Source organism: Rhyacophila brunnea, unplaced genomic scaffold, assembly GCF_057557595.1.
Source record: "Rhyacophila brunnea isolate RB1 unplaced genomic scaffold, BYU_Rbru_1.0 scaffold_3, whole genome shotgun sequence".
NCBI lineage: Eukaryota > Metazoa > Arthropoda > Insecta > Trichoptera > Rhyacophilidae > Rhyacophila > Rhyacophila brunnea.
This window is the reverse complement of record NW_028232965.1, coordinates 26,696,951-26,719,165: the sequence shown is the minus strand read 5'-3', so window position 1 is coordinate 26,719,165 and position 22,215 is coordinate 26,696,951. Positions and strand designations below refer to the sequence as shown.

Genomic DNA, 22,215 nt, shown 5'->3' with positions numbered 1-22,215 from the left:
TCTCATGATTTATTTATTGAGGAAGTAATGTAATTTTTGTTGACCTATATGTGTTTAATTTCCTTTTTTAATCTACCTAAGATGTTGGAATAACAATAAAATCTATCTCAAACATTATTAATCACTTTGAATGTTTACCTACCACCCCCTTACGACGTGAAGTGAAATGTTTAGAAACATGCAATTTTGTCATACAAAATGAATTGAATATACAATGTCTCCTTTTGAAGAGTTATCAAAGTTTATAGTCAAAATTTTGAATTAGAGATAAAAGAAAACAATAAACTTTGGGTTGTAAAATACTTACACTAGTACACATTGTACAGTGGATAAAAACCTTTTCCAATATTTTCTGAAATTTTCACTGTAATATATCAGTAGCTTCAAAAGTCTTTGTTGAAATAAAAAATATTATTATTGAATGCTTTAAATAATTTTAATCAAGAATGTTTCGTGTCCATTTTAACTTGTATACAAAATTATACCTATGTTGTCATTGAATACTGTCTTTTTTCAGTATTAACTGAATTTATTTAATGTGTGATTTTTTAGTTTAACACAGAAATGATTTATATAAACTACTTAATTCAAAAAAACATTACTTTCCACCATACGACAGTTGAATAAATACAGGTATTCTTCGGTTTACGACTGGGTTATTTACTAACTCTGTGGTCATGTTGAGTTTAATATAAAATATTAGTTCACGACTGAAGTTCTTCACTTTTTGACCACTTTCAAATGCAAAAATAAATCATCATCAATATTAATTTATTTAGTCAAAAAGTATCATTTTCTTCAGTCGCAAGTGCAAAATGTCGAGGGGTCATAAATATGTTGACGAACACCTGTATATCTTATGTAATAGAGAATGATTTTTAAAAGTAACATAATTTAAAGGCAAGTTTATATAGATCAATGTAGCCTACTATCTACAACAAATTATGATCTATATCACAATAATTACATAATAATATTATGTATTCTCTATACTCAGAAAAAATGTCATAAAAAGAATAATATATTTGTCAATAAAAAATTCTTTAAACTAGGACGTAAACTTTAAGTCTTTATAATAATATTATGAAAATAATCGAAAGAAAACAAGTTTTTTTCAAAGCATTGTTACATATTTGAGGGAATACTAATAAATGTCCAGAAAATATTGTTGAATATTAATAGATCACCAGCCCTGTGCAGCAAATTTTGCCTTTTCGGCCTGAGATACTAGTGTTTCTGAACCATTTTTTTAACCTTCAAATGCAACCATCGATATCTCAACCAAAAGATTTTTTTTTTACAAAAGGGCACACTTTTCATAAATATTCCTCAAAATAATTAAAATTTAAAGGCATGTCCTCACAAATTTCATCTTTCCATTTCAAAATTAATTGAAAATGTCATATTCCTGTAAGCACATTATTTTCTAATAAAATGCCAATCTTTGGTGATTTTTTCCCACAAAATTCTTAAAGTCACCATGTCTACCCTGGGAAACATCACTGGTCGAAGGCCTTTTCAGAGTTGACAACCCTGCGTTAGCTTCTCAATATTTTCAGTGTTGAAATTTAAATGATTTAAATGTTAAATGTCATTTTATGCATATGTAATTCACAAAACTTGAACTATTTTTCATACTACATAATATTATGTGCAAGGAAAAATTACACTTCCAAGAGCTCTTTTAATTATTCTACTTCAATCATTGCAATCATTTGAAGTAATTACGTATTCAGGTTTAAAGAACACTAATTAAAAATAGTCACAATATTTCAAATAAATCAAAATAAGTTACTATTATGTATTATAGAATTTCATTGGGACATTCAGGTTTACAATGATGAAGATCATATTATTCTCTTTATCGATGAAGGTACGGATTTGGAGATCTTTTTCTTTTTAACACCTGTTGGTCAATTACAATATGTACATATCAATCATTATAATAATACCCATCAACCACTGTGGCAATTATTAACGATGTGCTATCTGTAAGGATGATTATAGGATTTACTGGCTGCACTATGTGGTTGCAGTATAGTATTATTTAGATAATTAATATGACACTCATAATTATATACAATAAGCAGAAACTAAATCTACAAGGAACTGTGATTCCACAGATATGCCATAAATCATAAATATACAAATTCTGATTAAAAACATATCACATATTGAAAATTAGATAATCATTACTTACGTACAAATAAATTGTTTAAAATAAATACCTATCAATTAAATTAATAATTATTGTCTATTGATTATTTTTATTACACAAATAATAATTTACTATGACTTCTTGCAACATCTGTAGATATATTAGGTGAGGAGTCCTGTGAAGTCGCTAAAAGGTGATAGCCATTTCGGAGCGATCCGTTGCTATACTCAGATTTATCCATATTGAAACTCCTCACAAGGGGGTGCTCTGTAGATTTCTGAGTCATCGGCAACATAGGTACCTTTTTGTGATGAAGTCTCTGATCATATTTAGCCTAAAAGTGATTGAAATGATTTAATAAATAAATTTATTCACATTTAGCAGTAGTACCATACAATATTCAAGGCAAATATTTGGAACAGTGGAAAAATAATATATTATTATAATTTAATGAAAATTAAATGGTGTTAGAATTATTAAACTATAGAGTTTTGTGCTGCGTTTAATTCCAGTTGAATAGTATATATTTCATTAATTTATCAGTTTATTTATAATATTTTCTTGTATTACTTATACAGGAAGTAATCCAACCTGCAAACTATTGAATTACTTACTACTGAAATTAATTCAGAGATACATATTACAGGCATTTGAAAAGTTTATGTCTTACATACATATATTTTTGTGTGTTAAACCCATTAAGTTCCTATCAAAATACCACTAAGTTATATCCACCAGTGACATCTGGTTGAATAAGTGTTTTTTAAATGTGTGTGGAATAACTTTATTTACCACCAAGGCGACGATATTTTAAACAAATTTACCCATTGCACACAGCCGTTTTAATACCACATATAACTGATGCATAGGTGGCATATCATGACGTTCGACAAATAATACTCAAACGTATTCAGTCTGATAAAATAAAGTACATATAAACGAAACAGTATTTCTCAAACTCACAACACGCTAGCATGATAGCATGAGACATAGAATTTAACGTATCCCATTTTGCCAACAATTCATTTTTATTTCTCTTTATATTTTCTGAACTGCCGATTGAAAAATTTCCCTTCAGATTCCCTTTCCTTCCCCCCCTTCCCTTTAGTTTTTCCTTAATCCAAAGAATCAAAAATGTGGCTTGTCAACTTTTTTTAGAAAATTTTGAGACATTTTACGACACAAAAATAGAAATACATACTTATATATTATAGGATACCACAAAATTTTAGACTGAAAAATAACTAACTATCGCATTATGTCATATACACCCGAGGAAACAATTTTGTAACTACAAAGAATGTGAAAAAAATAAAAACAACTATTTCCATTTCACATAATAAAAAAAAAAAGATAATTATACAAACATATAACTGTACAATAATAATGGTATTTTAGAAACGTGTTTGCCTACATTTATAATCACATAATTTACAGTCAGATGGTTTCCTGCCATATTATTATGGACTTGTTGAATGTCTTTTAGAGATATTTGGAATAATAATGTCAATATGTAACTTTTATATGATATGCTAGTGGGGCTCTACCCCCTTTGGCGAGCCAACTCATCAAAAAGGGGCTAAACGCCCCTGCCAGAGTCCCTACCTGCCCTTCACTACATGTGCATTAATGCAATCTGTAAGTTCCATTATCTCAAAAAATAGATCAACAACAACCATGTTTTTTTACATTTCTACCTGGAAACCATCCATGAGAAATATATTAATGAAAGTTTCAGATCAATAGGAGAAACATTAACAACAAAGTTTTTTTGAAGAACCTAGTGAGTCTCCATATTGGGAATACCAGATTACAGACAAATTTTAATGAATGTATAGTCACCGCATTAGCACCTGTGTACCGAAATTCAAGTCTCCGAATATATGGGAAGTAGGTGATAATTGAGTGTATAAAATGAAATTAAAAACAGAAAAATATGGCAGATTTTAGCTTATCTTTTTATATTATAGTGTCATGAAACCTTTTGTTTGTAAGTATATAAATGTACACCAGATAATATGGTAACACGGTTCAGGAACACTGCACTAAAAAATTGGGAAACAAACAAATGATTGTATTTCATATCATAAAAACAGAGATAACAAACCTTATTATAACATAATACGCCTAATATAGCCAGCAGCATTCCAACCACATTCATTGCGGTTACCGGATTTCCCAGAATGCAGAGAGATACAGCGATGACGAAGATTCGTTTTGACGCATTTGCTACTGCATATGTGAGTGGAGCTACTAAGGATATCACACTAAAGGCAACAATATTCTGCACCCAACACAACAAGCCGTCAGCGAACAAAAGTCCAAAGACTCTTGGAGATCCCGAAGTCTGAAAAATGATAATAAACAGTCAGGAATAAATATTTTACAGATTGAAATATAATATTAAGACTAATGTGTTAGAAAATCTCCGCTATTGATTGTAAACTCATAAAAGTTGAAATATTGTGATCATACTAAAATCAGTGACCATGATTGATATTTTCTTTTTTACCTTTTTAACACAGGAGGCTCAATTACAGCCGTGTAGTAATAGCAGTGAAAAGATCACATAAATACATAGGCTTTGAGAAAATCAAATATAATGTACTGTGACCTCACTAGATATTAAACCGGGAGTGCTTTACGCACTGTACTACGATGGTAGGCTCCATCATAAATTTCTATCAAGTAAGCATACATACTTGGTGAAACTATAATTTAAATACAAACTTCAATCAGTTTAATTTTAATAAATGGATGGAAACAGAATTTATACGTTAACCATGTGAGAATTTGTTCAAGAATAGTTTTTAAAGTATGTCCTGGTTTGTACAGGGTTATCTGACTTGTGGTAAAAATTTCACAGATTTTGATACCGTCCTGTCAAATATTTTGACCGTATTTTTTGACATATCGTTAGTTAAAACTCTACCATTTAACACAATGACTTGTTTCTCTATCGCACAAGGGATAAAAATCGTACAATCAGACCACGAAAATGGATAATCTTCAACAGTCATACTGCGAAAAATAAGGTCAGAATTCGGTAGAAATTATCACCCAACTGAAGGCTATATTCGCAAGCTGATTAAAAAATTTGGTAGTGTTTTGGATCACCTGATACCTGTATGTTTGCACAGCTTGTTTACGCGAAGGCATTGTTGCTGTATACACTGATGAGGTAGATATTCACCTCAATAGGTACCTTAATAAGCAAAACTGCCGTATTTAGGGTTACGAAAATCCACAAGTGATTCAAGAGAGGCCGTTACATGCTGCGAAAGTTTCTGTTTGGTACAGTTTTCGAACTGGAGACGTCTTGGGCCGTCCTTGTATATTGTGAAAGAGCGACCACTACAGTCAATGGCACCCGCTATATGCAAATGATAACTGATTTTTTGTAGTTAGTTTTGATTTGGAAAACATGGGCAGCATGTGAAATAATGGCTTTATTGTGTGAAAAATTTGATGGCTGTTTAACTTCAAAACTTTGACTTTAATTGGCCATCAAAATCGTGCGATTTGATACGGTTGGATTTCTTTTTGTCTTGTTACACGAAAGAAAGCGTACATGACAATAATCCGCAAATTCTTGACAAACTTAAGCACAGCACCCACAGCATTATGGTTAAGATAGAGTGCGAAATGTGTGAAAAAGTCATCAAAATTACCGTAAGTGGATGGATAATGAGCTGCAAGATAGCCCAGGGAAATCTTTTGAATGATATTGTTTTCTGTATAATTGCAAAGGCCAAATTATCGATCAAAATAAATATATTCGCAATAATTCACTATTAACTAATAACATTCACTGCTGACCAGATAATTACTAATTAACCCATTCACTGTGTCCAACGTAACTGGTGCGTTGCCCATCAGGTGGCCATTATATATAATTAGCATGTTATTTAAATGTGGTAATTAAATATTAATTAAAAGGTCCGCAGCGAATGGGTTAATTACCACATTTAAGTATCATGCTAATTATATCTAATGGGTACGCGCTCAAAGACGTAAGAATGTTTTATTAAAAAAAAAACAAACAAATTCATACCAGAACTTGGATAACCCTACTTGAAAAATCTCAGAAAAGACATTAAGACCAAGTGGGATTCAAAGACACATCTTTCGCTTGCCAAGGGAGTGCTCTAACCATTAAGGCATCTATTATTCCTATTCTCCCAGCCTGGTCTAATGATTTTTTTTATTACTTGTTGTCGAGTGTATTCCAAATTATTTATTTCAATGAAAATGCTTTGCATTCAAAAAAATTTGAGTATATTCAACATTGAATAAAATTAATGCAATATGTACTATTTTTACTTAGTTTGAAAAGTTTCACTAATTTCAGCTACAATAAAATTGAAGTTGCCTATGATACTCTACATAAAAACAATGCAATAAGTTCACTAGTGCTTGACCATTCATTTCAAAATTAAATAAACTCACCAAATGAGGATCCTTAATGACGCTGCGAAAGTCAAAGAATAACCATATTGGTAAGAACAGAAACAATGCCAGACGGCCAAGAATATGTAGCAGACGAAGGTGATGCACTCCAGTATCTTGCAATACCTGAAAACAAAACCTGGCATGAGAGGAGACAGTAATATTCTTCCATTAACTTACTTCACAACTCTTTACTATAAAATCCTATAAATAAATCTGATAGTAGTGAAGTTATAACTAAAACATTACTCTACTGAACACGGATAGCGTTGAATAAATAACATGTATTTTACAGGTGTTTGCTCGATTGCAACTTTGGTGGTGAAGACTTTGTACAAGACTCGACTGATAAAATGTATCTAAACGAGGTCTGCCATGATTCAATGCCAGCTGGCCGCAACTCGTAGACGTCATCGCAGTGAAATTTTATTAGTCACAATATTTCAGTACTTAATGTAAAAACAAACACTCTGCATGCGGATTAATGGATTGAAAATTAAGAATAATTAGAAAATTTTGGGCTAAAGGTTGACCAATCCCAAAAAGATATGTGTATCATCATAATACACATTTTTTCTAATCATATTATGATACTTGCACAAACAAACATTATTTTATAATATACAAGCTGAAGCACCCGGCTTCGCAAAGTTGCTTCGTGGATACATTTATCTTAGATATTTAAAAAATAATAATAAGTAATTATCTTTTTAATATTAAAATATATGTGTAATACAATATGGCAATATGAAAATAATTCTTATATGAGTAAAGGACAAACAAAAGAAAGTTTTATTGCAATCGGATGAATGGTATAGGAACGCATATGAATAGAAGAAAATACAATAGAATAAGAAGATCGTTGTACTAATTCAGGAACTTTCGCGGGTGTGGGCATAACAACTGACGAAAGTTTCATTGCAATTGGAAGAATGGTATAGGAACCATACGAATAGAAGATCGAATGAAGAAGAAGATGGTTGTACTAATTCAGAAACCTTTACGGGTGTTACAACAACAACTGACGAAGGTTTCATCGCAATCGGATGAATGGTATAGGAACGCATACGAATAGAAGAAGACGATCGTTGTACTAATTCAGAAACCTTCGCGGGTGTTGCCACAAACACTGACGAAAGTTTCATTGCAATCGGATGAATAGTATAGGAACCATACGAATAAAAGAAGATAGAATGAAGAAGATGTTTGAACTAATTCAGAAACCTTTGCGGGTGTTACCACAACAACTGACGAAGGTTTCATCGCAATCGGATGAATGGTATAGGAACCATATGAATAAAATAACATGTAATGAAGAAGAAGATGGTTTTTCTAATTCAGAAACCTTCGCGGGTGTGCACACAGCAACTCATCAAATTTTCATCGCAATCGGATGAATGGTATAGGAACCATAAGAATAAAAGAAGATAGAATGAAGAAGATGGTTGTACTAATTCAGAAACCTTTGCGGGTGTTACCACAACAACTGACGAAAGTTTCATCGCAATCGGATAAATAGTATAGGAACCATACGAATAAAAGAAGAATGAAGAAGAAGAAGATGGTTTTTCTAATTCAGAAACCTTCGAGGGTGTGCACACAACAACTCATCAAATTTTCATCGCAATCGGATGAATGGTATAGGAACCAGGGACGGCTCTAGTAAAGGAGCAAAGTGTGCACTGCACTCCCATCATCGATTAAATAAAAATATATAATATACAACCCCCATGTATTCCGAAAAATGCGATATCGGAAACTTATACGAAATCAATCATTTTGAATTCCGCGCGTATTCGAACATGTGATTTCGACGCGCCAACGCCACCGTCTACCAATACACACGTAACTACACCAATGAGACGCGACCAATACACACATGCCTCCATCGGTGAGACATGCCAAGGAGCAAAATTCAAAGTGTACCTTGAATTTACACTATTTTTCACGCATACATTTAAAAATTTAGATCGACAAATGAGGCTAGTAGAATCAAAACCAACAAAGTTCTATAAGACTACATGAATCTTCGTTGGAAATGATGTTTTCCAAGTTAATTCTTCAGGAGGTTGCCTGTACCTAATGCCATAGCACACAAAGCTTAACTCGGCGTTCGGACAATAAAATCATACACTGGCCGATATAAATATTCCAACACAAGCGCTTAGGCCACGCGTCGAGATATAGTTGGAAGCCTAATTATTGATGACTAATGTCATGTCGATGCATGCAGTGCAAAAATAGAAACATACCTATTCCCGACTTATTTATCAAACGGTTAGTTTAGTAAGTTTAGTTCAACGTAAGCCGCTCCCGGTTTCACCGATTTCGCCGATATTATTATGCTAACGTTGGTGGATTAATTTTTTTATTTTCATTTTGAGATTACCCTATTACTATTAGTGTTTCAATAGGTAGGTATCTTAAATTTGATGTACACACAGTTCAGTTCAGCTTGTTAATTTGGTACTGTGATTTTAATCAGGTGGGTATTCCACAGAAAGGCTGTTATTGAGAATAAATAGGTACTTAGGTGTAGAATTGTAGACGTAGGTGGGTGGGTAGCTTTTAACAATTAATTAGCCTAGTGTTTGCCGCATTGAAGTAGGTACCTAGTTACATAGGACTTATAATATCTATTATTACGTTTATTTTGTACAGATAGGTAGGTAGGTATCTATTCAATAAGAAGGAACATGGAGCATAGGTACTGTCGTTGAATGAGAATTTTACAAGTGAAATTATTATTGTTCATCGTTATTTTAATTAGCGATTCACATCGAGACGGATGACAGTTTACATTGGCCGATATTATTAGCTCAGCCAAGTATTCATTAATTGAACGGTACCTACCTACCTATTTATAATTTTTCTTATTTGAAACGATAATGGGGCCCTATTTCGTGGTCGATTTGAGATTAGGTGGTACCTATTTTGATAGGTAAGTAAGTACGATAAAAAGGCCCCATTTCTTTTGTGGTCATTTTGAGATTAGGTGGGTATCATTAACCTTATCATTAGGTAGGTAATTGTGTAGGTAGTATGTCGATAACTACCCACTGTCCTATAGTTTAATGGGAATTAATTTTCCGAGTCGAATTCATGAAGCAATTATTATTCACATCGGCGCATCATCTATTCTATAGGTGGGTAAGTATAAAGACTGCTTTTGGATCACAATAAGTGCTAATACTTCGATACAACCCTACCTTGGATAGCTGCCGTAGCGGCAGAATGTCATCAATGGGAATTTAGAGCATAAATCGACGATTCAATTCAATAACGTCATCGTAGGTATCGTGAAAATGCATTCATTAAACGAAGTTGCGATTTTATATGACAGATCACAGCACTGTCGTGTCGCGGGAACGTTCTGCGATTTGAATCTGACATGGGCTGATTTTAAAGAAAATACCGAAGATATTAATTTTTTCCACTCAATATCGACGTTTCGGCTTGATTATGTTCAATAAGCATGTCACTCATCATGTTAAATGTGCCGAAATTCCTTCATTGCAAAGTTTATATCATTTTTTGCAGTTCGACGTTTAACATAGGGGCATATTGGCAATACGCGGAGGTGACATTTATTTTTTATAACTTTTATTATAACTATCTTATTACTCGATGGACAACGCTAAAACTTTGGAATATGTAAATATGCATCGTCTGAAACATATCTACAATGCGGCCGCACGCAATGAATTTTTAAAAATCGGCGGTCACAGTTAGAGTTCCGTAAACAACGCGACCGAATTATGCCAAATTATCAGCTATGTTTCGCATTAATCATTTCAAAATCATACGTATATTTAAAATGTGTACTGAAGAGAGCTAGCCGCCTACCTAGCCGGCTGGCTTTATATTTTAGTAAATTAATTTTTTTAAATCGGGTAATTTAATACTTAATTATAAATAATGAATAATTATTATTAACGTGACAAATTTAAACTTAAAAATGAACTAATAGTCTTATACAGTAGAGAAGATTTCTACGTTACTGTTGGAGCATTATTGATACTTCAACTTTTCACTAATAATAATTTACTGGAAGTATTTGGCAAAAGTGTTACCCTATTAAAAATAATTTGTACAATCCCGATGATTTCAGTGGGAAGTGAGCGTTGTTTCTCAACTTTAGAAAAGGTTAAGTCATTTTTGAGAAATACAATGACTCAAGACAGGCTAAATGCTCTTGCGATGTTAAGTATAGATGTTCGTCTTATCGAAGTGTTTTCAAAATCGATGGAAGATGGACTTCTTGTATAAATAGGTGAGTTTTTTTTGCACTCCCTCATATTCTTGTCACCGGCCGCCACTGATAGGAACGTATACGGGACAGACAGACAGACATTCATTTTTATATATAAGATATAACCTATAACCGTCGCGCAAGTGCAAGCAATAAGTTGACAAAGTTTTATTGCAATCGGATGAACGGTATGGCAGCGCATAAAATACGAACAAACAAACAAATATTAATTTTTATATATTAGATTTATGCCATAAAACAGTGTTAATTTGAACTAGGTATATCACTATTATAAAATTGGGAACAATTTGTTTCGAGACTAAGAACACAACCTGTTCGTCTTGCAATTTCTTCATATTCCTTCGTCATTTACAAATAAATTATTTTTTCTTACTTTCTTTGAATAGATGTGTTGTAGTGAAAATCCTGCTGTTGATACAAGAGCACAGATCATTCCAACACCATCATATGATAATTCTGTCATAGTTGCAATTGTAACACCTGTTATAATTGGAACAAGGCTCAAGTACACCTTCAGTGTCTGTTTTTCTCCTGTGATGACTCTGGCCAACACAACTGTAAACAGTGGCATGGTAGCTTTCACTAAAAAAAAATTTAAAAAAATATATTACGCAGTTCACACACAGTGTATCAATGCAACATCAACTTAAAATTTCAATAGTCTTCAATGTTCTGTTCAGTGTTCTATCTAATATACAAAAACATGTTACTTTGCTCTGTTGAACACCCTGTTAGATGACGAAATAATGAATGACAATACTATAAATGGTAATTTTAGAATACTTACTCGGCAGCATTAAAAAAATCTATAGAAAATTAACATTTTGCTATTGGATATTATTCTATCTATAAACAATAATTCGTGCTATTCAAAGGTATGGTAAATTTTTGTTGAATTTAAAATTACTTAAATAAGTATTTATTCCAAAAATATAGCAACAGGATATTGAAAAGAAAACAGAATGACAATGTCAACAAGGAAACAAATGAACGTAATATTGTAAAATATCGTTGTGTTGGCATTTGGCCATATAGAAACATAAGTGCACGATTATGTACCATGATATCACAGCAATCATAACCTTGAATATTTCAGGCGCATATTACTAAAATGTCGAGCATATATCTTTCAAAAGTATTTAAAGTAGTTTTTGATGATATTCAATAATGAAAATTATGATTTAATAATACATACATGACTTATATAAAAACATACCTCTGAGAGAAAGGTTCTTCCGGGCTGTCATATTTTGACATACGGAACGTCTAATAATCAATTACAATTTTATAATATATAGTAACGATTTTTCTCTTACCGGTATGGGCGTACGATACAGGAACTTTCCATATCGAGACATGTGAGAACACAGAAGTCAAAAACTTTCCGAACGCCAGGGGCACAATTAATTTCATGTAGTATTTCCATGATATATCAACATACTTTCTTACACCCCACAAGTTGAAAAATGGACCACTATATATTGCTATAGAAGTTAATTGCACCATTGTCACTGTCATCGGATAGGGAAAGTCATTGAGTAACATTTTGCCGATGACATTATTGCTCGAACTGACAACATACCAAATAATACAAAGAAATAATACTGTGAGGATCTCCCTAGCCTGCTTCTTGTCGGCCATGCTGGCATGTTCCTGTGTTACCATTTCAAAACTTATATGACAGTTTATTTCATCATTCATCAGCATTCAGCTCTGTTTGAATAGTGATACTTGAAAAATACTTGCAATAGGTAAAAAATCTACGTAGATGAATGGTAGGTAAAACCCTCTGTAACAAATTTATTTATCATTGTATCAGCTTTACAATAAGAATTCAAATTTGTTATTATAATTTGACCGACGTAAAATGTTATACTGTATTTACCGAAAAAAAATTTTTAATTTTATAGTATCTACCTATTTTTTTATAGGGTTTTTAAAGAACCTTTATAAAAAAAACAATTCCTGGCGGCCCCTACGTTCGGCTGGACGAGTTGCGTCCTACGACCAGTCGTCATCAACTATCCATCTGTCGGAGAGGACAACGCGGCCCTCCAGAATGCAATGTTTTCCCAAAGGCACAGTTTTTGGAAGGGTGTGCAAAGGAATTTATTTTAAAACAATTTCCAGAATGGTATTTGGAATGGAATTATTCGACATCATAGTTTATACAATAGTCAACTTTATTTTCTTTAAGTTTGTTTTTATTTATGCCAGTAGGTATAGGTATTAATATTATACCTACCTAGATAATAACATTTTCTCCTAAATGCCTTTATGGATATTTCGCAGTTCTCGGTTCCCAATAAATATAACGAAATATTTATAAGAATCACCACCGCCATGCGCTACAAAGAATTTCCAGGGTTTTTACAAAGTGTTTTAATAGGCTCTGATGGAATTCAAATCAGCAAGCGGGTAGACGAATGGTTTTCAATAGGTAAGGCATCTTTCTCAGTCAGCACAATTTTCATTTGACTAGCATCAAGTAGAGTACCTAGGTAGGCACCAAGTTTGCGTGCCAAAGTTCTTAAAGAAACCTCGATAGTAAATGCGAGGCATCCATAAAGGCATCTCGGGGAAAAACATATAAGTACCTATTTATCACTTTCATGATGCACACCTCCACTTGTACGCAAAGTTGTTTAGGTATCTAGGTAGGTATCACCCAACTTTAGTTTTTCTACTCAGGTTTCAGTCGATTCTGCTTCAAACTCCAATTCCCTCTTACGGTTAACGAAACCAACCAGTGGTGGGGTGGAGGTTAGAAGGCGGAAACATCAAAGTACTTTTTACTCATTGATGAGTGAAATAGATTGGAGTGAGTTGTTTGAAATTGTGATGTGAATGAAGCGGTGTGTACCTACCTACAATGATTTTATAATAATACTAGCTGACCCGGCAAACGTTGTTCTGCCATATAAATTATTTCTAGTCAATATTTTGGTTGTTAAATAAAAAATAGCGAACGTATTGTAAGTGTGTGGGGATGGGACCTATGACATAAAGAGGAATAGAGCGCTGTAGACGATGACCGCCGATAAAAACAAAAAACATCAACTATTCATTTTCTCAATTCAATGTATTTCATTAAAGTAACGTACATATTCATTGTTTGGTCTCTTAAAAATTAAACGTAAAGTGAAAAAAAGTACTTAATATATTTTTTATCCTAGAGTAGGAAAATGAAATAAATAAAATCAATATTAATTTCGAACAGCAATTTATTGAGTGTACTATATTTTTTGTTAGTCCGTCTTTAGCCAACACAAATAAGCTCGATTGTTTTCCCACGCGAGAACATGCCACGTATAATTATTGTCCGTGTGAAAAACATGGTGTGCCCAAATCTAAGCCGCAAACAGACATCGTTTGGCCTGGCAACTTATTGTCATTGTAAATGCCAATCTAATAGGAAATTGAACGCGTTTGAATTCAATTGGCACGTCTGTGAGAATCATTGGAATTCGTGGCAGCAAAACATTTTCGGCTCAGAATTTGCCATTCAAAATGGTGGCTTCGATAATGTTTTTCATCAATTTTTTAATGACCAATCGCGTACCATTGCACAGCCGTGGTGGGTTCAAATTCCGAAGAAAAATAACCGGAGATTCAACTTTCAGTCGTAGAAGGTGTGTTGACATCCCTGGCAAATCCAGTGAGTTCAAAAACTCTGTTGGATAATTTACAGCTTCGTTGGCATCGCAAACTGTATCGATCCATTTGTAAGATACCAAGTCGCCTGGCAAAGACTGCTGTATTTTGAAGTTTAAATCGTCGACGTCCACATTTTTTTCAGCCAAAATGGCTCTTTCTGCCAGCCACGCATGATTTATGTATTGTGTGCGTACATCGGGAAATATGCGGCCAATGAGAGCATTTTGCGAATCAACGATTGTGCAGAAATTAGTGGGCAATTTTATACATCCAGTATTTTCATAGACAGTAACTTTTCCATCCATTCCGATATCTAACAATTGGTTCGAAAATGTGTCAGCGGATGGATCTTGTAGCATTTGGATGCGCATGTTTATTTTTAGCTGGACTTTTTCAACATTACGCCACAGTGGCGATGATTTCAAGCAAGCGTTCATCTCATCAGCGTACGTTGAACGTGGAATGATGGGAAGTGTTTGTCCGAAATCACCTGAAAGGAGTAATAGAGTGCCGCCGAATAGATTGTAGTTGTTTTTATATCTTTGAGTGTTCTGTTCAATGCCTCAAGAGAATGTTTGTGTGCCATAGTGCATTCATCCCAGATGATAATTTTGCATTGTTTCAGCACTATGGCCATGGACGATTGTTTTTTAATGTTGCATACTGCGTCTGGGTTATTTTGAATGTTCAGTGGCAGCTTAAATGCTGAATGAGCTGTTCTGCCTCCATCCAATAAAGTTGCTGCAATGCCAGATGATGCAACGGCCAATGCGATGCCATTATTCGATCTATTTCGGCGAGAATTAGCGAAATGATAAATGTTTTGCCAGGTCCTAGTTAAAAAATTCGGTGAGTGTAATTTTTGGTGGATTTATGGCACGCTCAATTGCTGTCTCTTGGTGAAAAATACGCGCTGGCCGTTTTCAAGACGGACGGCTAAATGTATAACTGCTGGATCCCGTTCATGAATTGGGAAAATAAAAATACGCCAGGCAGCTTCATTGGAGCTGATGTACCGGCTAATTTGGTAGCGCATTATTTCGTCGTTGTCATTCAATCGAGGAGCATTCACATCGGTATTTTGAATTTGAAACACAGCCACATCGCTGCCTTTATTCACATACTTTCAAATGTATTTGATGCTCTTCACCGAACTGCAGAGCTCAACATTAATATGAGCATTGAATGTTTTGCTCAGCAGAGGCGAATATGGTACCACCCAACGATTGTCAATGTCAATGTCTGCGTTATTGATATTTAGCGTAAATGATTGTCCGCCATTATCAGTATTTCTTCGACGATGTATTGGATATCCGTCATCATTTGTGATCGTGTCGTTGGTGAAATGTTTAGGAAAACGCTTTGTACATTTTCCATCTGCCATGCAAGGCGATAAATGATTCAGATCACCGCATGGGCCATGAATCATGTTTGTGGTAACAATATCGAACTGTAGTTGATCAGTAGACGGATTTAGAATTTTCGCGGAAATTACACTATCGATTTCCTCAGGGCGTATTTTGTCGACTTACCAAATCAAAATGTTTGCATGAGGTAATCCTCGCTTTTGCCAATCTAGGTACCGAATAGATCCAGCAACGTGCGGGACCGAATACGTGTAATTTTCAATTTCAGACTTTAATTTTTGTTTGAACACACGTGCTGTAATGTCATGACGATGTATTGCATTTTGGCCTGACAATAGCAAAGATGTAATCTCCTGCCACTTTGGATTACATGTAAACGTTATAAATAAACACGGTCGTCCTTACTCGCGCACGGAAGTCATAGCAGCCTGTATGTATTCTTGCATATGACGTGGACTGCCTACGTACGATAATGGTAGAATGATAGAGTTACCAATTTCGACGGTGTCGGCGTCGCTCGTGATAGCGTCTCGCAAGTGAATGTATTCTTCCGCACGCAGCTTCTGTTGATTGTGTCGTAGGAATCGCAGTCGTTCACTCTCTACCTTCGCGTACATGTCGACCATGAATTGTTGGTACAGCTCACGACATCGCAGAATGACGTTGTCCTGACAGCGTCGAATCATCATACGATAGGTACGCATAAAAATCCATCGAGCTCACTTTCTTGTTTGTTTCGGCTCCTGTAACAACATATTCAAAAATATCAATTCATTCTTAAATATTAATTCAAAATGAGTAATAATGTTCATAATGAATGAATTACCTGTGGCGGGATCTCGTTGCTTAATATTTATGCAATATCCGTCTTGTCCCTTCCAGAAAATTAGCGGATATTGAAGAGCGTCGTATGAACGGTGTGTGTCAGTGATGAACTCCAGATTTTTGTGTCTTCTTCGAATCACGATTTATCGCGTCAATGTGCGGTCGCCAACCATGATTCCAGCAACGTCGTCAACAACAGGCGCATTGAATCGACGCACGTACTCTCCAGCTGGTGTTTTATCAGGATTGATGACAATATAGCGTGATTGTCACTTTGCAATTCATGCATGTGTGATTTGAAGAATTTCAATAATTCATTGTGCTCATTCAATAGGCGTCCAGTTCGCCGACGATGCGCCTGGCATTAGGCGAATTGAGATTATTGTAGCCGCAACGTGCATTCACACGATTGATGTCCTCACCGCCTATGAAGTAGATTTGTAAAAAAATATGTGGTTCGTTTGGCATTGACAACAATGAGCCTACTTTGTGGTACACTTGGCCTTTGATTTTGAAGTTGAATGGAATTGTTGACCATTTGCCGCAATATTGTGAACTATTTCTGTTCCTCCAAACGAAGTCATTTGGAAGAATGAATTGAATGTGCGAATGGACTTCAGGAACAGGTTTGAATCTGGATCCGTGCCGATGAGCAAGCCGTTCAATGGTTCTGGTGGTGTCTCAATTTCTGGTAGTTGCACTTCTCCTGATGCGCAACACATCCCGGCTGACTCATGTTTGAATTTGAGCGCATGACAATCGGGACATTCTTTGTCCATAGCACCAATCAGCACTTTCGGATGAGCGGAATATTCAATATCTGGCTCTCACTCGAATGCGAGACGAAGGAACGAAGCGGATGTAAATGCTTGTACTTGTTGGCGTTGTCGGTCATTTGCTCTGCGTGTGTTAACTACGAACCGGCGCGCTTGTCTCCGTTCAAATTGTCGTTGTTGATTTCGTTCAGCTCATGCCTCTTGTGATTGAGCTGCACGCAATTGCGACATGCTCACACGCACATTTTCGTTATCTTGTTGGATTTGTTCGTCTGTTCTTTCTGCTTTACTATTTCTCATGTTTGTTGCTTTATTCGTTCGACGGCCCAAATGGCCCCATTGCGTCTTGCTGGCATTGTTCACTGTAATACACGCACACAAATAGATAAATTAAAATAAATCGTACAAAATTTTGCACGCACTGCGTTATGATAATATGCCGAATCAAATATCAGAGATGGAAATATTAAAATGACGCGACGCTTCTCGTGAATTCTTTTCGGACGTAGCGCAATCTGTCATTCAACAACATAAATAATTTCGTTCTGTTTGAAATACGAATGACGGCTAAATTTGTTCATACAAAAATAATAAAATCACGATTAAAAATTGGGAGGGTCGCGATTAAAAATGGGAGGGTGGGGGTAGGAGGGTGAAAATTTGGGGTTATATGTATTTTTTGATGCCAAATAAAAAAAAATTGTCTGAATTTTTTTCTGGATAGGGACGCCCTAATCACCTAGCGGTATGAAATATATTTTACGACCTATTCTCATACCTAGATTGTTTATAATGTTTTTTGAGGAAGTCACCATGCCGCGGTGAAAGGCGATGCCCGAGCTGATTTTTTCGGAATATTATTTGGTTTGTTAAGCCTCAATCGTTTGAGAGTGAGACAAGTTGTTTAACGGGCGTATCAAACATTCATAATGGAAACGGTAGGAAATTGCATTCACGAAAATCCTAAATCGTTCTGGATTCATGTGAAATCATTAAAAACAGATGGTGAGTTTACCAATATGATGAGCTGGAAGAGCGACGAGGTAACCGGACATTGAGCGGAGGAAGCATTTGGTGGTCATTAAGTCAACGGCTGGTCGGCCCCAAGTGGACACATTGACGCCAGTAGATGTGTTCATAGCAAAAGTTGGGAAATGCCAAACTGCCAGCAAGTCCCATCTGCTGGCCTCCCCGTGGCGACCTCCGGGCAATGCAGCGTATGCTGTAGCTAACAGCAGGGGGCGAAGGGCGAGTGACCGGCGCCATAAAACTGGCCTTCTGGCTAAGGGAAGGAAGTCCCCGACAGAAAAACCTGGTCGAGCCGACCTTCAGGGCCCTCGTGGCTCAGGCCTCGGGAGCGCTGGGCTAATCACCTTGCCTCCTTAAACGAAACAGATTAACATAACACCTACACAGCAGCCTCGGACGACAACCGGCTCTGTAAAACGACGACCTTGCATGGAAATGGACAATGAAACAGGTAGAGTAATCCTCTCTAACAACTCGAGTATGCGCATTGGGACATATAATGTTCGCACCCTGCGTACCCCCGGAAAGGACCTGCACGCCACACGCATCATGCACACCTATGGTGTGGACATCCTAGGGCTGAGCGAAGTGCGCTGGAAAGGAGCCGGGAGAAAGTTGATTGAGGGTTACTCTATTGTCTACTCAGGTCAGGAGCAATACCATCGCCAGGGAGTGGCAGTGTTGATGTCAAAGAGAGCGGCCCGTTGCCTCGTGAAATGGGAACCAATCTCAGAGAGACTGATACGTGCCTCCTTCAAGACGCCTGGTAGCTCATTGACCGTCTTTCAGTGCTACGCCCCCACTGAGGATGCCGACGCGCAGACAAAGGATGCTTTTTACGATTCTCTCCACGCGGCAGTCTCCGCCATCCCCCGTAGAGACCGCGTGATTGTAATGGGGGATTATAATGCGAGAGTAGGAGCAGACCCGGTGCTTGGCCCCACGGTGATGGGACGACACGGCCTCGGTGACCCCAACGATAATGGTGAGCGGCTCGTAGAATTCGCCACTCTGAACGAGCTTGCAATCGGAGGCACTGTTTTTCCCCACAAAGACATTCACAAATATACGTGGACGTCTCCTGATGGACGCACGAGGACGCAGATTGACCACTTCTTATACAGCTTGAAGCACCGAAAGGAACTTCTCGACGTGCGTACTTACAGAGGCGCCGATATCCATAGCGATCATGAGTTACTTATTGGAAACATCCGAGTAAAACTCAGTCGCCAGGCGAGGCCTCCAAAGTGCGAACGAATTGACGTTGAAAAGCTCCGACGCCGAAGAATTCGGACCGACTTCGAAACTGCTGTACGAGATAGTGTAGATTGTATCTACGAGCGGCACAAATCTGAATCCGACCTCATTGAGGCGGACTGGAGCCTCATAAAGAGTGCGATTGTGTCGTCGGCTCGTACCGTCCTTGGTACCAGAAGGAGTGAGCAGCCAAAGTGGATGTCTGACGAAACGTGGGTTGAAATTGGTGAACGAGCCAGGCTGAAAGCCCTGAGAGACGAGGAGAGAGACCCCGACCGAACCGAGGACCGCCGGACTGACTACCAGACCCAAGACAGGGTAGTCAAACGATCCGTGCGGTTGGACAAGCGCAATTTTATGAACCGGCAAATTGAAGCGGCAGAGGAGGCAGCAAGCAGAAATGACACCAGGAAACTCTTCCGAATCACCCGTGAAGTCTGCGGCAGGCGACCACCGACTCCCGGAGCCATTCGTGGTCCCAGTGGAGCAATAGAGTCTGACGCAGAATGCGTCAAGAAGATTTGGAAGAATCATTTCTGCGGGGTGCTGAACCGCCCACCCCCCTTGGATCCCTTTGACATATCTGCGGAAGCTTTACTTTTGGACATTCCCCGAGCGACCGACATTTCCGATTGCCCGCCCACGCACACCGAGATAAAATCGGCTGTGAAAAGGCTCAAGAACGGAAAGGCACCGGGGGGAGACGGGATTCATCCTGAATTCCTCAAGTACAGCTTGAGCGCAATCCTGCACCCTATGTTTCATCTGATGACAAAGGTGTGGGAAGAAGAGCGCTGCCCAAGGGACTGGGTGAACGGTGAAATCATCACACTTCTTAAAAAAGGTGACCCTCTAAGCTGCGACAATTACCGAGGCATTACGCTACTCAGTGTTCCGGGAAAGATTTTGGCAAACATCATTTTGATGAGAATAAGGGACCCAATAATGCACGTCCTCAGGAAAAACCAAGCCGGGTTTCTACCTGGTCGAGCGTGTGCAGACCAAATCCACAACCTTCGATGTCTTCTCCAGCAGAGCCATGAGTTGAACAGTCCGATGGCCTGCTGTTTTGTGGATTATGAGAAGGCTTTCGACAGTCCGCACCGCCCCTCCCTCTGGATGATACTGGGAGCATACGGGATCCCTCCCAAGATCATTGCCATAATCAAAAGCCTGCACGAGAATAGCGAATGCTGTGTCAGAATTGGAGACACTGTCACGGAATGGTTCGGGGTCACGACCGGAGTCAGACAGGGTTGTGTCCTTGCACCGTTTCTCTTTATCATTCTCTTTGACTTCATACTACGGAAGTCAATACCACCCGACCGAGGCATACCTGTTACCCCCACGGTGAAGCTATGCGACCTGGAATACGCCGATGATGCTGTCCTATTCGACAACTCAATCGAGGGCATTCAAGAGACAATCGACAGGTTGCATAACAACTCCTCTCGCGTTGGTTTGAAAATCAACGCGAAGAAAACCAACGTCTTGTGCAATAGCACCTGTCCTGATCCAGATTTCCCTCTGATTAGCGATGGACAGAGCATCGAGAGCGTCGACAGCTTCAAGTACCTGGGGGTACACATCACGGGAGATGGCATTTTGCAGAAAGAGCTCGCTATCCGAATGGGAATGGCTGGAGCAACATTCAACTCGATGCGAAATGTCTGGGACTCACGATTGTACTCGGTCAAAACCAAATGCCGCCTATTCGACGCTTGCATTCTGACGGTGCTGCTTTACGGTAGCGAATCATGGCACCTTACGAAGGCTCAGAGCAACCGTATACTGAGCTTCGAAAATAGATGTTTGCGACGAATACTGGGTGTGCGGTGGTATGACTTTAGGAGCAACGAGGAGATAAGAGAACGTACCAAGCAGCCTCTCATCACGCTGAAAGTGAAGAGGCGACGTTGGACCTGGCTCGGCCACGTGCTGCGGATGCCAGAAGAGAACTTTAACCTGGCTTGCCTGTTCTTCAAGCCGACCGGATTCCGGCGTCCTGGAAGGCCGCTAAATACAATCTACAGAGTGTATACGGCGGAGCTACGGGATGCTGGTTTGACCTGGAACGAAGCAAGAAGACTGGCGAGCGACAGGGATTCTTGGAGGCGCCGCGTGGTGTCCATATGCTCCAGTTAAGGGGCGGATATGGGCAAAGAAGAAGAAGAAGTCAAGTTTAAAAGGGTTGTAGGTGTTGACCTTGCCGAAGGTCCAGTTTCATATTATATTAAGTATATTTTAATCTCACATTGGAGATGGGTAGGTATCTTTTCGAAAGCGCGGAAGATGTCAAAAGCTACTTCAATCCAAAAGGGTCGTAGGTACAGGGTCATCAGTGGAATTACAGCCGGTAACTGTTCTTTCTGATCCAGCAAAAATTCTTGAGATGATCACAATATACAACACTATTTCTCCAAA

At 37.6% G+C, this 22,215-nt stretch overlaps 1 protein-coding gene across 1 annotated transcript; it reads right to left on the bottom strand.

Moving 5' to 3' along the window:
* Positions 1–1,268: 1,268 nt before the first annotated feature.
* On the bottom strand, positions 1,269–12,535 carry LOC147068130 (solute carrier family 35 member E1 homolog). The gene is made up of 5 exons (XM_085952059.1): positions 12,197–12,535; positions 11,254–11,462; positions 6,608–6,733; positions 4,266–4,505; positions 1,269–2,492 (listed from the first exon to the last, which is right to left on the bottom strand). Exons 1-5 carry the CDS (start codon positions 12,519–12,521, stop codon positions 2,271–2,273), a joined length of 1,122 nt encoding a protein of 373 aa, XP_085808185.1. The 5' UTR covers positions 12,522–12,535; the 3' UTR covers positions 1,269–2,270.
* Between the last annotated feature and the right edge of the window lie 9,680 nt (positions 12,536–22,215).

What these genes read in the sequence shown, in the direction of transcription:
- LOC147068130 (XM_085952059.1), bottom strand. Translation starts at nt 12,521, where the DNA reads ATGGCCGACAAGAAGCAGGCTAGGGAGATCCTCACAGTATTATTTCTT. An exon ending in TCATTAAGGATCCTCATTTG is followed by an intron (nt 4,506 to 6,607) that starts GTGAGTTTATTT and finishes ATCATTTTTCAG; the next exon opens with ACTTCGGGATCTCCAAGAGT. An exon ending in GCGTATTATGTTATAATAAG is followed by an intron (nt 2,493 to 4,265) that starts GTTTGTTATCTC and finishes AATCACTTTTAG; the next exon opens with GCTAAATATGATCAGAGACT.